Source organism: Manihot esculenta, chromosome 1 (assembly GCF_001659605.2).
Source record: "Manihot esculenta cultivar AM560-2 chromosome 1, M.esculenta_v8, whole genome shotgun sequence".
Taxonomy (NCBI): Eukaryota; Viridiplantae; Streptophyta; class Magnoliopsida; order Malpighiales; family Euphorbiaceae; genus Manihot; species Manihot esculenta.
Genome location: NC_035161.2, coordinates 42,524,543 through 42,540,083, shown reverse-complemented (window position 1 = coordinate 42,540,083; position 15,541 = coordinate 42,524,543). Strand labels below are relative to the sequence as shown.

General features: G+C 35.1%; 4 protein-coding genes across 5 annotated transcripts; 1 reads left to right on the top strand and 3 right to left on the bottom strand.

Annotated features, from left to right (window-relative positions):
- Positions 1–124: 124 nt before the first annotated feature.
- LOC110619084 (peptidyl-prolyl cis-trans isomerase FKBP20-2, chloroplastic) lies at positions 125–3,129 on the bottom strand. 2 transcript variants are annotated; one of them, XM_021762341.2, is made up of 7 exons: positions 2,970–3,129; positions 2,582–2,675; positions 2,284–2,498; positions 2,020–2,129; positions 1,140–1,248; positions 891–967; positions 125–388 (listed from the first exon to the last, which is right to left on the bottom strand). In XM_021762341.2, the coding sequence occupies exons 1-7, from the start codon at positions 3,001–3,003 to the stop codon at positions 269–271; spliced, it is 759 nt and encodes a 252-aa protein (XP_021618033.1). In that variant the 5' UTR covers positions 3,004–3,129; the 3' UTR covers positions 125–268. The 2 variants fall into 2 exon arrangements, with proteins under 2 accessions (XP_021618033.1, XP_021618039.1); XM_021762347.2 differs by having other exon boundaries at positions 2,582–2,672; positions 2,970–3,128.
- A 1,351-nt stretch (positions 3,130–4,480) lies between these two features.
- LOC110616691 lies at positions 4,481–6,870 on the bottom strand. Its single transcript, XM_021759154.2, has one exon. It carries the CDS (start codon positions 6,692–6,694, stop codon positions 4,847–4,849), a length of 1,848 nt encoding a protein of 615 aa, XP_021614846.1. The 5' UTR covers positions 6,695–6,870; the 3' UTR covers positions 4,481–4,846.
- A 1,190-nt stretch (positions 6,871–8,060) lies between these two features.
- Positions 8,061–10,948, top strand: LOC110619362 (actin-related protein 2/3 complex subunit 5A). Its single transcript, XM_021762763.2, has 4 exons — positions 8,061–8,335; positions 8,413–8,485; positions 8,615–8,715; positions 10,650–10,948. Exons 1-4 carry the CDS (start codon positions 8,238–8,240, stop codon positions 10,783–10,785), a joined length of 408 nt encoding a protein of 135 aa, XP_021618455.1. The 5' UTR covers positions 8,061–8,237; the 3' UTR covers positions 10,786–10,948.
- A 1,113-nt stretch (positions 10,949–12,061) lies between these two features.
- Positions 12,062–14,577, bottom strand: LOC110616684 (homeobox-leucine zipper protein HAT3). The gene is made up of 4 exons (XM_021759142.2): positions 14,002–14,577; positions 13,514–13,830; positions 13,342–13,421; positions 12,062–12,827 (listed from the first exon to the last, which is right to left on the bottom strand). The coding sequence occupies exons 1-4, from the start codon at positions 14,168–14,170 to the stop codon at positions 12,479–12,481; spliced, it is 915 nt and encodes a 304-aa protein (XP_021614834.1). The 5' UTR covers positions 14,171–14,577; the 3' UTR covers positions 12,062–12,478.
- Between the last annotated feature and the right edge of the window lie 964 nt (positions 14,578–15,541).

Genomic DNA, 15,541 nt, shown 5'->3' with positions numbered 1-15,541 from the left:
GGTTTGATCATTTTGCCTCTAATTACAGCCAGCTCTTCTCGCATTACTTGTGCCATTCCTTATAACATTTCGGCCATCAGATTATCAGATAACAACGGGAAGCAAGAGGAAAGCATCCCGAAGATGAAATAATTTGCGTTCAATAAATATACTCGAGATTCAAATTTCCAAGCAAAATCTCTGTGAGACAACAGTTAGCTCAAGATATAAAAATAAAAAAATAAAAAATAAATAAAAAATTTAACGGAGAAAATAAAAGGAAAGCCTGTCAATTGCATACAACATCGGAATAAAATGCTATAGTCCTCCTTTGGCAATCCTGGACGCTGAGAAGTTCCACATCAAACACTTCGAATTGCTTTGAACTGAAAAATGTGGAAGGTCCTACCTGCAGAAAAATAAAACAATCCCTTAACGCCAAATCTATGTTTCTTCAACATCTGATAAGATCTGCAAGTTTAAACAACTTATAATTGGTTATTGTGAAAATTTAAAGGTGGCCTAGTGGCGGTATCATTATCGAAACAAGTATTATGACTTTGTCACTTTTAGATCAGGAAAAAGGGAAAACATCAAGTTACAGAATTGTCGAAACAACTGCTATTCATACTGCATTGACTACACTGCTATTCATACTGCATTGACTACTAAAGTGAAGCAGCCAGGAGAAGCAAATAGAGTTATGGCCTTTCTTATGGGAAAGTCGCCCTTTGCTGGGCAGGGATGACAACAGAAGGACCCAAGTATTGCTTTGTTTTGTGTATGGATTCTAAAAAGTTCCTCAAGTAATTTGTGCAGTCAATGCAAGCAATATTTTCACGAAAACATAAATATATAAAAGTGAAAAAAGAGACGAGAATAAAGGGGGGGCATATTGAAGATAAACTGACCGGCGGTCCAAGTTCTGGAGGAATTATTATCCTCCTCTTCCCCCCAGGTCTCATTTCTCGAATTCCTTCTTCAAATCCTGCATAAAATTTTCCTTTCATCTACTGCTTTTATTGTACACATTTCTTTGATACGCAAAAAGAAAAACAGATTTAGAGGAGGAGTGTAATGAAACTCCTTATCAAGCAGTCAAGAAAGAAAGTAGACAAGATGGCAAGACCACAACAATTTCTAGAAATTTTTCTTTTCACCTGGAACTAATGCATTAGTTCCCATGCGGATTTTGGCAGGAGAGCCTTGTAAGTAGGTGCTGTCAATGCGACGGCCTGACTCATTATATCCAACATAGTGGAAAGTCACCTGCAAAGGTGATTAAGTCAACTGCAGCTCAAGAATAAAACACAGAAATTTTACAGACTCACTTGAAAAATGTACTCCTGGTTTGGGAAGGATAGTGTGGATTGCAGATAAGGTATAAATCAGATATTATGAGCGTCTCAACAACAAATTTCTATAATAGATATTTGATGCATTCACATGACTATAAGCCTAACCAAAGCACATTCTTCCTCACCAAATAGAAAGAATGCACATCCAAAGATTCTAGTGTTGCTATCATTTGAAACAATAAATTTTAATCCTCCGTTTGGAATCAAGAATTTCGCAGAAATTCAATTGAATTGATTTCTTTTTTAACAATTCTCTTATTTAGCATAAAACAATTCAATTCTTTTTAACTTAAAAAATTTTCACTTTAAAAAAGTAGAAATCTTGAATGATTTTACAATAATTCATTTAAATTATTTTCTTGCAAAATGAATCATGCCAAATAGAGGCTGCATGTTATTAGAACTCTTCCAGGAATGGTTCACAATTTAAACTGCACTTTAATATATAGAGTGAAATTATGCTTGTAATTTCACAGGGTGCAATGAAGAAGTAAATGGCATCTCATTCTTTCAAAAGTCAAATGGCTGCGAAAGATACCTAACCTTATTTTCAAATTGCTTCAGAAAAAATAGCAACTACTCTAGCTGTAGCACTCATTTTCTGAATGGTGCTCTCAATAACCAAATCCAAATACATAATAGGGAAAGAAGCTGTGACTTTGAAAGAAAATGAAAGAAAAACCTGTTGACCAGCCTTTGGGCAATCACCTTTACCAACTTCGAAATCTCGGTAAATAAGCCCTGATTCACGCTTTATATAATTCTCTGATGTCACTACTTTCACCTCAAAACCTGAAGATCATATTTCCAGATGTTAACCTCGATCCCACATGTTGTTTAAACATGATTTAGTGAATAGCAATGCCAGAAGCTCTCGAAGAAAGATGGAAGATCATCTCAATTCAAGAATTGTGATAACAGATTGCTATTACAGCATGAAACATACCTTCTCTAACAAAATTTGGAAAGTCTTGAGGTGCATTGTTTTCTTTTTGTATCCGTTTGTTCTGCTCTAACAACCGTCTTTCATCATATGGGTTCTTACTCTTAGTCTTTCCCAAAGAAGGCAAAGTTTGAAACAAGCCTGATGAGGCAGAAAAGAACAGAATGATCCTACGTCTGCATTTATCTTCAAAATTTAATTCATGTCCATTCTCCAAGCTGGGATTTCATATGATGTTCATTTGAGAAACCAACCAATAATTAAGAATATGAACAAATGGAGAAGAGTTCTAGTGTCTCACCTCTTATCATTGATATTGTGACAGCAACGTATTATGTGCTTCTTTGATGCAAAGGGACTTCCTGAAGTGAGACAAGCTGCAAGGCTTCTATCTGCTGGAAAGTGCAAGTAAGAATCTCAATATAAGAATAGGGAAAATTTTGAATAGCTGCTGAAGGGGAAATATCCAAAAACTATTCGGTGATGCCCACACCCAGAAAACAATAAACACAAGTAATTAGCGACTTGGGAATTAGTATTCGAATTAACAAGATATTCAATGAAAGAAACCAAAAGATAAGGTCGTCTGACAATTGGAACAAAATTTTGTCAAATACCAGCGAGCCCAGAAAATGCAAAGAATCCTAAGATGGAGAGAGCTAGAGAAACAGAGAGCGGAAGATGCTTACAAGGAGGAGAGGACGAAAGCACACTCATTAGCATCGCTTCTGTGAAACAGAGGACAGTCTTTCGAGTGGTCAACTCCTCTCGTGTTATCTTGATCTTCAATTTGCTTAGGTTTCAAGGAGAAAATATTAATATCTATTTTTCCCACAATTTCCGATATTACGCAATATACACGTTTACATTAATTCTTTTAACTTTGGAATAAAAAATTTTAAAAAATTAATTTTCCTTTTAACTTATAAAGTTTTTATTTTTATAAAGAATACATAATTTTATGAGACTTTATTTAATTTTTTTTATAATGGTGGGTGAATGAACTAATTTGGTTACATAAATCTTTATTCACTAGTGACTATAGCCATTTACTTTATATTTTTCTTATATATAATTTATTATATAAATTCTTTTTATAATTCATTTCTATGTAAAATAAATTTCATATTAATAATGACATTATATTTTTTTTTATCTCATCCGTTATTCAAAACCCTTTCATTCAATTAATCTTTTTATGCACACTCCTTCCATTAAATTCATAGCAATTTCCCTTGTATGTAAGCCAAACTATTATATTTTTAATATATATATACATATAATTTATTTAATTTAAAAATATATAAATATTTTTTTCTTCTTTCAAAATCGTGGAATGGGTGAAAGAGTATAAAATTTTTAAAGTTCATATATATATATATATAAACAACATATAAATAAACACTCGCAACAAAAAATAAAACTTTAAAAAAGCTTAAATTCTACAAAATAAAAAGCTTAAATTTATTTCTTTCAAAAAAAAAGCAAGCTTAAATTTAAAAGAAAAAGTAATTAACTTCTTTTATTATTTATTTAATTCGTAGTCTCATTAAACTTGGATGTCAACAGTTAGACTTCCCAATTGATCATCCTTGAGAGCTCCTCCAAGTGTTTTCCCACAGCGTTTCTGGTTTGCATGGCACCCAAGCCACAGGCATGAAACTCCGGAAATAGCTGCCTGACTGGCAAATTGAACGCTGCAAGCCAGGCCAAGTTCATCTTCTTATCCACTCTACATGTTTCACAACCACCACTCTATCCATCAACATCTTATTCCGTTATCACCACAAATGTGGTATCATCAGAGGCTGCTGTGTCCTTTTTGGTCTCCTCCTGAGTCAGAAAATCTAAACTTTTCCTTGCCATGATGCTTCCAGTTTACTATGCTTCACCTTGAGAAGATAACCTATAATGCTGGAGAACCCTTGAATGATAGGACTGAGTTGCAGACTTTGTGTTGTTTGCTGAAAGAACACTTTAATTTCATTTACTTTCAAATGTATTTATAAGTATTTCTTTTTTCAGTTTCAGTACGAGAAACTGTTAACATGCGGACATTATGACAGGCCGGACATTGTCAAAATCAAGGAGCAATTACTTCGGCCATGGAGTCGGTTGTTTTATGGTTTCTTATCAAGAAGCTCAAAACTTCAAATAATTGAAGATAAGGAAAATTAACAATATCAAGAATCATAGAGGAAAGCCTTAAACAATATGCCTGTAATTTCCATTATTCATGGTAGATATTCAGGAATCAAGTAATAGATTTAGCTTTTACAACAATTATCATTAAACATTAAGGTTCTTTAAGATAACCCCTTGGCATTATTTATATCTATAAGATATTACTAGCTAGTAGCTAGTTAACATTCAAAGATGGTACCATGTTCTTCATTCATTCATGCAAAGATGCAGAAAGATTTACGTCTGATCACACATGGCTGCTAGCTGAGCTGCTAATTACTGTCTCATTCTACAAGAAAGGTCTTCCAAATGTACAAGATAATTAGCTTTGTCAAAGATAATTCACAATCTTCGTATTGTTAGAGCACTACAAGCATATGCTTCATCTTAGATGCTTACTGCTTATGCGCATCCTTCTTGATCTTTCAACAGATGCCTCTTTCTGAAGTCTAATCTGCTCCCTGAACTTGGCTATGAACTCACCAGCCTTCTTATCAACCTCATTAGGGTCAAGCCCTGCATCACTCACAAATTCAGTCCCAGTCCTACTACCTTCATCTAACCTCACCGGAACACTGTTGGTCTTATTATTCTCCGAGTCTTTTTCGGATTCCACAGCAACATTTTCCAAGCATTTTACCTTTTCTCTCTTCAGATATTTTGCATATGTTGCCATTGGCACATTGCAGTGAGTATCAATATTCTTCTCGCTGATGCCAATTGACATGTTACCTTTCATTTCATTTTTCCTTATATTTACTGCTTTCGCTTCATTAGATCCTTTTCCAGCCTGGTCATCAAAGTGAGTTGTACTCATCTCTTCAGCCTTTATTGCCTCTGCAGTATATAAACCACTTCTATTGATCCTAAGAGATTTTCCTCTAGATGTAGCTTTACCAATCGTTCCAGGTTTCTTATCCGATCCCAAAGAAACCTGCTCATTCTCTTTAACACCCAAGGAATCCTCTCTTGCGCCACTCAGATCCTTCAATTTATCTTTTGAGGTTACATGCAAATTCTTTTTGAATAAAGAGCCACTAGTGTATTTCCTCAAATGAAATGCATTCAGTCGAGCCTCGCGATACACTGTTGTTTGTGGTGATTGTGAAGCAGAATCTTCTGTTCCGGAATTCTGCCGATCAGTGGAAACAGAGTGTGAAGGAAAGAGCTCGGTTGGGGAATTCAATATTGACCTAGCTTGGGACGAGAAAGACGCTGTTGTAGATCTGAAAGATTGCGGTTTGGGAGATTGAAATTGAGTTTCATCAACTGAGAGAGGCTGAATATGTGAAGGATCACCATCAACTGGACCTATTATCTCCTTCATTTCTGCCCTTCCAGATATAGAACGGCGTGGAATTTCAGAGGGTAAGGGAAAACTTCCATTAAATTTCTCGTCCGTGTTTGAGTTGCCCGTATCACCAAAAAAATGTTTCTCGTCCACGATCCTTCCAGAACTACTGGAAGAACCAATCAAACTTGAAATAGACTCGCTTCCGTTACTAAATTGAGCACTATCTAGGCTTCTACTCTTTGATTTTGAACTCATAACTGGCACTCTTAACGGCTCATAACCAGCTACTTGCTCAGGTTTCTCCAATTCACCAATTTCATAATTTGCTTGGGACACTAGAACCACTGATTCACCCTGGAGATACTGAGAATTCCAAGCTTGACCAACACTATTCTCATCTTGCTCAAGTGAAATCTCAGTTCCATTTTCAGAATTGATCGATCCAGTTTTGCTCTGTTCATCGATAACGGAGCTACCGTTAGTAACACTAACCGTAGAATCACCCACCCTATAACATTGAGAATTCCAAGACAGGTGCACCGTTTTCTCATCGGCACCACAAGAATTTTCATACCCATCCTCAAAACTAGGAAAAACGTGAAAAATCCTAGACACGTAAGATGATTCTGGATCGTCAAAGTTATTTGAGTGGGTATCAAAGTCCACTTCAACGTTTCTGCGGCTAAGCAAGCCATAGGAAACAGCAACGCCGATGAACAGAAAGTGAACAAACTCCCAGAACTTGGTGAGTATGGACTGGTTGATAAATTTAGGAGCTTGCGAAGGGAACAGAGGAATAGCAATAAGAAAAAGGAGAAAGAAGAGAGACTTACAGAGGATTTGAGAGTAGGATTTATGTCTGGTGTAGGAAGAGGGGTTTGCTTGAAACTCCTCAGGTGATAAATGAAGCTTGGTGTAAGACCTTGAATCTGCCATTAATGATGAGATAGAGTCTCCGGTGCGGTTAGTTTCTTCGTGAAATATGGAAGGGTGGGGGGGCGATCTGAGAAAAGTGGAGAAAGAAAGGAAGACCTTGAGGTTTGATGCAAGGAGAATTCGAGTGGAGACAAAGAAAGATGCGGCTGAGGGCGGTGGAAAAAATAGGTGTTGCGATTAACTGATTATGACCGTTGGTACTTTCTTAAAATTAATAGGAAAATTTTCTGTAAATATACACACCTATTAAATTTAAAATTTACGTATTATTAAAATTATAACTAGTTTTTTATATAACTAATTTTAATAAAATTTGAAATTCGATTTCCCTAAAGAGAATTTTAATAATAATAAACTAAACACTGCTAATAAATTATAAATTTTTTTTATTAAAATATAATAATTAAGACATAATTTAATATTTAATTGATTGGGTGTATATATTAATTTATATTCTTAATTGCACGCAAAATTTTTAAAGTAATATTTAATTTAAAAAGATATTATTTTTTTTACTTTAAAGTTCAATTAAATTAATTCTCAAATATTTATTAAAAAATTTGGTTAACTTATTTTTGCAAAAAATTAAATAATTTAATTTATAAAATATAAATTATTTTAATTATTTGGATAATAATTAAATAATTGATTTTAATAAAATATAAAACTGTATAAAAATTACGTTTTTAATTTTTCATAATATTACAAAATTGCTAATTTAAAAATTCTTTTTAAATTTGTAATATCGTTTATAAAAAATATAAACTTGAATGAGTAGAAAATAGAGATTAAATAATTAATTTTAATAAAATAAATACCTTTTAATAATTTACCCTAAAGACATTGTCTAATAATAATAACATAACTACTTATAGTTATTATTTTTTATTAAAAAACTACACATATATATTAAACACAAATAAATTATTATTTTTAATAAATTCCTGCTTGAAAAGTTTTTTAGTAAGACGTTGGAAAAACATATTTATTTCAGATATATAGATGAAGATGTGAATATATTAATAGTATTAAAAAATTAAATTAATTGGCTCTCTCTTTATATATAATTTTTATTTTTTGTAGAAAACAATATAGTAAATTTTTAAGTAACAAATTTAATAGGAAGGTCTTAAATTTTTATACTATTAGTTATTTTAAAGCATAATAATCTAAATAAACAATTAAAATATAATTAATAGTAATGATACTTAAAAAATTTATAAAAAAAAAATTTGTATATTTAATATTTAAAGTAAAAAAAAACTATCTATACTTTTTTTTTTAATAAATAATACCGTGCACATCAAATTTAGATGAAATGTTTAAGTTCTTTTTATAATTGATCGGTTTTGCTAAAAAAGTCAAAATTGGTAAGAAGTGCCGACTAGTTGTATAAACGACGTGTCGTCGATGACGATCAATTGTTTTCGTATTACATGGTGTACTTGATTATGCACCAAAACAGATCGCCGGGCAGATGAAAAGAAAGAGAAATACGGCATCGTTAGCCTGTGAATAGAGAAAGAGGTTTGAGAAAGCTCCAATGGCAGATACGAAGGAATTTGTGGAGGCAGATAATGCAGAGGCCATAATCACCAGAATCGAACACAAATCTCGCAAGATCGAAAGCTTACTTAAACAGTATCATCAGCTCCTTCTTCTTCTTCCCTTCTCTCTCCGTCTCTCTTTCTAAATCCCTAACACTTTTTCTGTCACAGGTTCAAACCTGTGGAAGCTCTGAAAACCGCCCTCGAAGGTTCACCTCCCAATACACGAGACGAGCGATGCAAGGTATTTCATGTCCTTGACTTCAAATTTCATTTTTTTGTCTCCACGCGCTTCTCCAGTTTCAGTCATTCATTAATTTAATTGTTTTCCCTTAAACGAAAATGTTGGAAATTTGACTTAGGGTTCTTGCAGTCTGCGAATTGGCTAGTGGTGCATAGAGCTATCATGGCTATAAAGGATGTGGATGGGATGTTCTCTTCCTTGGACCCTGAGTATTACGATATTCTTATGAAGTAAGTACTTTTAATTATGATTATCCTAGTTACTTAATTATGGTTTTCCTCAACTTTGATTATAATTTCCACCTGTTTGTATGGATTTATGTGGCCTGCAAGACGCCAGGTGAAACTTTTTGCCAGGTTGTTTCTAATCTCGTGTGCAATTCAGATTTGATCCTTACATTTCTGTGGGAATTTTTTTTTCTCTTCTTTATACCAACCTTATATCAAGATAGCACATTTAATTTTGAGCTTGGTTTTTAAGCTATAATATTTTCTGTAAAACTTTGTTTGGATGGATGGAATTGGGAAGAAAAGAAAAGAAATTTTTTTAAATTTCCTTGTTTGGACAATCATTAAAAGAGAGAAGAGGAGAAATGAAGAGAAATTGTATTTTCCTTACCCTCAAAATGAACCTAAAACATTTCCCCCCAATTTGGTGGGAGTGGGAGATGGAGAGAAGGCAAGATTATTTGTGTGAAAAGTCTTTATTGCCCTTTAAACTAAATTTTCTCTTTTTAAAATTATAAGGGTATCATAGTCATTTTTCATCTTTTCTTTAGAAGAGAAATTATATTTCCTTGCCCTTCTAAAATTCCATCCAAACAATGAGAAGAAAAATAAGTTTCTATTCTTTTCATTTCTCTCTATTTCTCTTCCTTAATTTCCCTTGTACAATTAAGGATCCAAACGAAGGGTAAGTTTATACATTATAAGATTTTTTGAGCAAGAATCAATTCTTTTGGTATTGCTTTTCTTGTTTTTATGTTGGTGAAAATAATTGGTGGATCCTAATGCTTGATTGACCTGATCCGATTTTAGCTGCTGCCTACTGATATATACCTAATCAGTCTCATGGAATTTACAGCATTCTAAAAGCCAAGGGACCCTCTTAAGAACATCTAATTCTGACAACTCTAGTGATGCTTCCGATTGATTTTGGAACTCTACAACTTTTCACCCCAGAAGGAACTTAAACTGAAATGCTTCATTTTGACTGGCTCTTTCCTGGAGATTGTTAATTACCTGCCTTGTCCAGATTATTCAATTACTTGAACTTATTTTTTGTATGATTGCCTTCGCTACTTTGCAACTACACTTATTTGTGCTCCTACTAAACAGGCTGAAAATCAGTCAGAATGTTTCTGGCTGGAGTAGCCACGTGCCTTGAATAGTATACTCCCTTGGCCTTCACCAAATCATTCTTTCTTGAGCAGAACATTCTCCTAAGGGATATGCATCTTAATATATTCTTATGATTGGAGGGCATAATTGTGCAAGATAAATATCGAGCACATCTTATGCTGATTGCTTCTAGGTATCTTCTTGGGGTAAGGGATTCTCACCTAGTTGCCTCTGGGTAATGCACATTTGTATTCTGCCTTAAACTCAAGGATTTGGGATTGAGTCATCATCCCCCTTGCAACAGCAGATACTTTCTGTAAGACCTTTTCATTGTGGTGTTCTTGGCAGTTGTAGCTATTCGGTAATGAGATTGAGGGGAAAAAAAGGTATAATGATACATATTATGCCCATCATTCATTATCCTGCTTTTCATTGCGGTGTTCTTGGCACTTGTAGCTATTAGTGTGGATTTCAAAAGTAAAAAATCAAGCTGAGGCTTTTTGATATTTGACATTTTTGCTTTGCAAAAATATGCCTGTTTGGTTGTGCATTTGCTTTCTATGGTCAATCTTTGGGCACTTAAAAATTTAAAAATTTCTATGCTGGTTGCAACTTCTGAACAAAGCACACGCTTTCTAGTTATTAGAGACCTTTCTGGTTGTTATCTCCATTAGTTTCTACTGCTGAACAGAACTTCCAGAAAGGGAGTGATTAAGAACATATAATATCAGTCTAGTAATTTGTATTATCCTCTATTGTTTTTCTCTATGAGTAATTTGTTGCAAATTTAGTTAACTATATTTATTGTCTATTTTGATATATAGGTACTTGTATAGGGGTTTATCTACTGGAGATCGACCCACATGCGATCAGTGCCTACGAATACATGAAAAATTGACAGAGAAAGCTGGCTTGGGTTGCATATTGCGTGCTCTTGCAGACACTGCAAATACTGTTTGACTTAACAACTGCATCTAAAGATTTTTGCAAACAAATTATTTGCCTTGTTAAATAAGAAAAATTGTTGGCTCTTATTAAACAACGGAAAATGTGGTATTCACAATGCAACTAATTGTTCCAAATTTGTCATTAATTTCTCAGTCGAATGTGTTTGTTGAAGTTCAAAATTCTCAGTGGTGCTTAAAATTTCAATGTTTTTAATTTTCCAAAAGCTCTGAATTTTCTTGTTTCACACTTGTTGAAGCAGTCCGCCCCTCATTCTCCTCTTTTTCAAGCCGTAGATAAGGTGTTTGACAAAATAATTACTGCTTGCTAAATTACTTGAGGTCTAGCTGGAATTATACTCCAGGCTTAGACCATGTTGTCGTGATTAGTGTTTTATAAGCAACAATATAAAATCTAATAATTTGAATGACCATTAGTGATGAGATAATGATAGCAAACAAAATTTATACTTCCTATCTTAATTACATCTTTTTTTTCTTTTGTTGGCAAATATTTTGAGAGAGTGAAATGAACTCTCCCCATTAAAGGATTCTAAACGTGTTATATCAACCTATTAAGTGGGGGGTATACTATCTTCAACTACATAACTCGAAAGTTGTTGGAGAATCGGATATTTGATGCCCGTGAGGGTAACGTGTTCCGCAGTTTGTGTCATTGCACGCTCATTGTCTCTGAGATTTGATGTTGTTCTTCTCTGGAATCTAGAGTCTGTACCATCAGAGAGAGGTCAATGAACACAGGTGTACGGGATCCACTACCAGGGGGGAGGATACGATCATCATCGATGTGAGTAAACTTGAATTGGTTTCTTCATGATCCCCATGCTGGAAGCTATTATCAGATGGGGCTGTGCACTGCAGGCAGGGCTCCTATCTGGTCTGCTTTCTGACCCTGGAGTTGGACCAGACGGGAACTATTAATGCATTGAGCAGCTGCAAGGCCTGGCCAACTTTTAGTTACAAGTAAATATTTCCAAGAATCTCACTGATCAGTTAAATGGCAATGGCATCTGACTAGCGTTTTAAAGTTCAGTCGGGCATATCCAAAATTGATTTTCAGAATATTAAATTTTCAGCAACATCCCATACAGCCTCTAAGGATTCCACAGAATTAAAGAATGCGTCCTTTATCAGTCCCCCTAAATATAAGATTTTATATGCAGCAGCACCGTACGTAAAGATCGTGTTCACCTATGAATTTTTAAAAAAAGAAAAAAAAATTAATCCTTTAGCATCCTAACCACTTGAATCCAGTATAGCGAAAAGATGCATAGAATCACAGCAAATGGTTGGAATCTTATAGTCTAAAATAGACGACAATTTACATACGAGAGGAGAGGCCAACATCGTTAGTTCCTTCATTATAATAATTGCAAAAGCTGCCTTCGCTACATGCTAAATTGTAAATTCCAACCAACATCAAATTCCATCAATAATATGTTCGCCAGAAGATATTTAGATTCGTTTGTCATATAACATATCCTTCCAAGTTATCCTAATTATCAATTCCATTTTTGTTTTGGTTAAAATTTGTAATTATAAACACTACTTTCTGTATCTTAGCATCCATACAACCGAAGACTTTCAACAAATCGCATTCAAACCGCCTCCCTTCTTGATTTATATATTTACATCCTTATCCTAAAATGTAATCCATTTACCATAATATCCCTGGTTGAACATAGCAATTATGACCTCGAAGCAGGCGTACCAAATGGTCGCTGTTGGATAGGCAATGCCGCCCAAGGCTTACTGGGCATGGCTCGTTGGGTATAGGGGTTCCCCATGGGGCGGCATGGGGCCGTTGAAGCAGCGGTGGCAGCTACAGATGAGAATGACGATGAGACTGCAACACGCTCACATGAAGGGCACATGGTGAGGGTGGTGGGAGGGTTCATGTGCATGTATTGCTGGGGAGACAGCTTCAATGCTCTAAGCTCCTGAACCTCCTTCTGCAACCTCCTGTTTTCTTGTGTTAGATTTTCACAGCACCTCTTTAGGTACTCGCAATCAACTTCAGTTTGCTTCAGCTTAGTCCTGCACCAATTTTACCGCAAATTTCTCACTTTCCATCTTAAGCAGAGAAAGGATTTATACTAAGGGACAATAATAATTGTCACCCCATTGACGTCAACATAATTAACCACTTCTGCTTGCATTTGGGTTGTGTTAATTAAGTTCTTAACCATTAACTAAATTGCATTGCCATTTCAAGAAAGAAAAGGAAAAAAGAATCATCAAACTTCAGGTTTGCAGACGCTAATATCCAAACTGTAGAGGTTATGTACAAGTAGATTTAAATTGTACCTTTATTTTTTTTTTTCAAGTTCTTTTCCTCACAGTTTGAGCAATTTTGCTTGCAAGTGTTTTAACTAGAAGCTTAAAATTTTAAACAGTTATTAGTTATAAATTAGTGTTCATTTTCACAAGCTCTCGCCCTCCACTTTCCCCGTTCCCAAATAGAAAGATTATTGTACCCTGATTCGCTAATGCTAAAAAGACAAAAACAACCCTATCCATGGCCACGAAACATGAGAGGAAATAATCTCACCTTGCCCTCCTGTTCTGAAACCACACCTCCACCTGTCTAGGCCTGAGATTCAACTGCTTCGCCAATTCAAGTTTTTGCTTCTGTAACCACAAGCCATCGCATGTTTAATCCACAATTCCAAAAACATGAAAATAGCCTCGCCTATTCACAGATTAACCAAAATGCCACTCACAGGATTCAGGGTATTGTGCTCTTTGAAGGCATCTTCAAGCAGCAAGGACTGTTCCTTTGACAGCCTTAGCTTTTTCCTGGAAGCGTCTCCTCCAGCACCTACGTCTTCGTCATCGCTTCCGCCGTCGCCGCGAGAACACGATGCTCTCTCCGCCTCGGTTTCCTCTCCAATCTGTTCCCTCTCGTTTCTCTTTCCACTTATGCTTGAAATTGTGCTGTTCGGAGAAGAAACGCCGACTTCGTCGTCGCAATCGGCTAAAGATGGTATAAGATTCACGTCAATCCCTCGTGGAAACGACCACGCATCAGCGTTCCTATCTGCCATGCGTTTCATCGAAGATTAGGAAATGACAATCTTGCAAGTATATGAAGGCAAAAAGTTTTTCTGAAAACTAGGATCTTTTACGGAATTTCCTATTTTGCAAGAATTAAAAAAAGAAAGGAAATGATTTCAAGAGGAGCAAAAACAAGGAAAGTAAAAACGAGTACCGCATGCTTGAAAGAGGTCATTCAAGTCGGTCCTGCTGTGATTATTTTGCATCAACTCTGAAGGAAATGACATGAGATTTAGCTTCAAAGAGGGTAGAATCTGTGGAGCTGCTGGGGAGCCCAAGCTGAGACCCAAACCTAAACCCAACCCATCATCTTTCTCTGCCATCTCTTCCTCTGGACCAACAACAAAATAAAACAAAACTTTTCTGTATGAAAACAAAACAATGAAGAAGCTATAGTCTTTCTTTTGCCCAGGGTATTTGCCGTGGAATTTTGAAACTGTGATTAGTAAGAGGGCTGAGTTTTTGCGGGCAGAGGCGTGAAAGTCTTTTGCTTTTATTTAGCAGTAGAGTGAAGGCATGGGAGTAGTTCATATATAGAGCTACATGGACAGAAAGTAGAGAGTGAGAAAGTGGGTATAGATTCAATCATGACTTGTGTCGGTATGTATATATTTGCGCTAGGCTTCACCATAGCCAAGGACTTTTTACCTTTCACCCTGGTTATATGTTGAGAGCTTTTATCGAGTTAACTTGTAACCGAGTTTCCTTTATTAATAGCCGGGGGAGAATTGAGAAATGCCCGGCGGAAGATATTTTAACCAGAGTTAAGTCTGATGTCATGTCCAGGTCTTTTAAAAAAGCGGTTTTATCGGTCGTTGACCATTGACTGGGGATAATAAAAACTATAAAAGTGGCTGCTAAGACGCGCTAGGTGTGAGCACGCGCATAAAATCATCCCACCATGATGCTGAATCTGGGGATGTGGTCTTTGGACAGCATGACGGCATCAAATAACGCATCATCATTTTGTAACGAGAGCGTGTGAAGACACGTGGAGCTTGTTGGCATTAAGCTGAATAGGTTACAGGTTACGTTTGGTTCCGATTAGGAGGAATTAAATTTTGCGCGAGTGGAGGCAGCATGCAAGCATTTATTAAGGTAAATTTTGAATGCCCCGTTCAATTCTCTCTTTTGATGATTAAATTTGTCTATTTTACTCAACTTCAACTGCTATTTAAGTTTTTCTCAATAAAATTATATTAATATGTATAAAAAATAAAATGAAAAAAAATATATAATATTTTATTCGCTTTGAAATCACTTGATTTTTATATAAAAATAAATTTCATATTTTAGAATAGAATATTAATTAATAACAAAAAATAAGTACATTAACTCTACATAAGTTTCACAAATAAATATTTAATTGTGGGTTTATAATTGTGGTTAATTTTTTGTGCATTTGACGTTACGTATAAACTAATAATGGAGTTTGATGTTAGCTTTGATTCTCAAACTGAACTGTCGTATCATTTAATTGCAACAAAAAAAGGGGATCTAGTGAAACGAGAGATATGGGTTTGAGTTCCAAACACATAGTTAATGAGAAACAACAAACGAACCAACCTAGAATTGTTTGTCCGGGGACAGGAACAACCTCTGTTTCATTTGCAAAGGCAATTAATTACACTGTGCTGCCCTGAAATCAAATCCATTAGTTTTAATTGATATATTTGCTTTCCTAGAAAAAATAT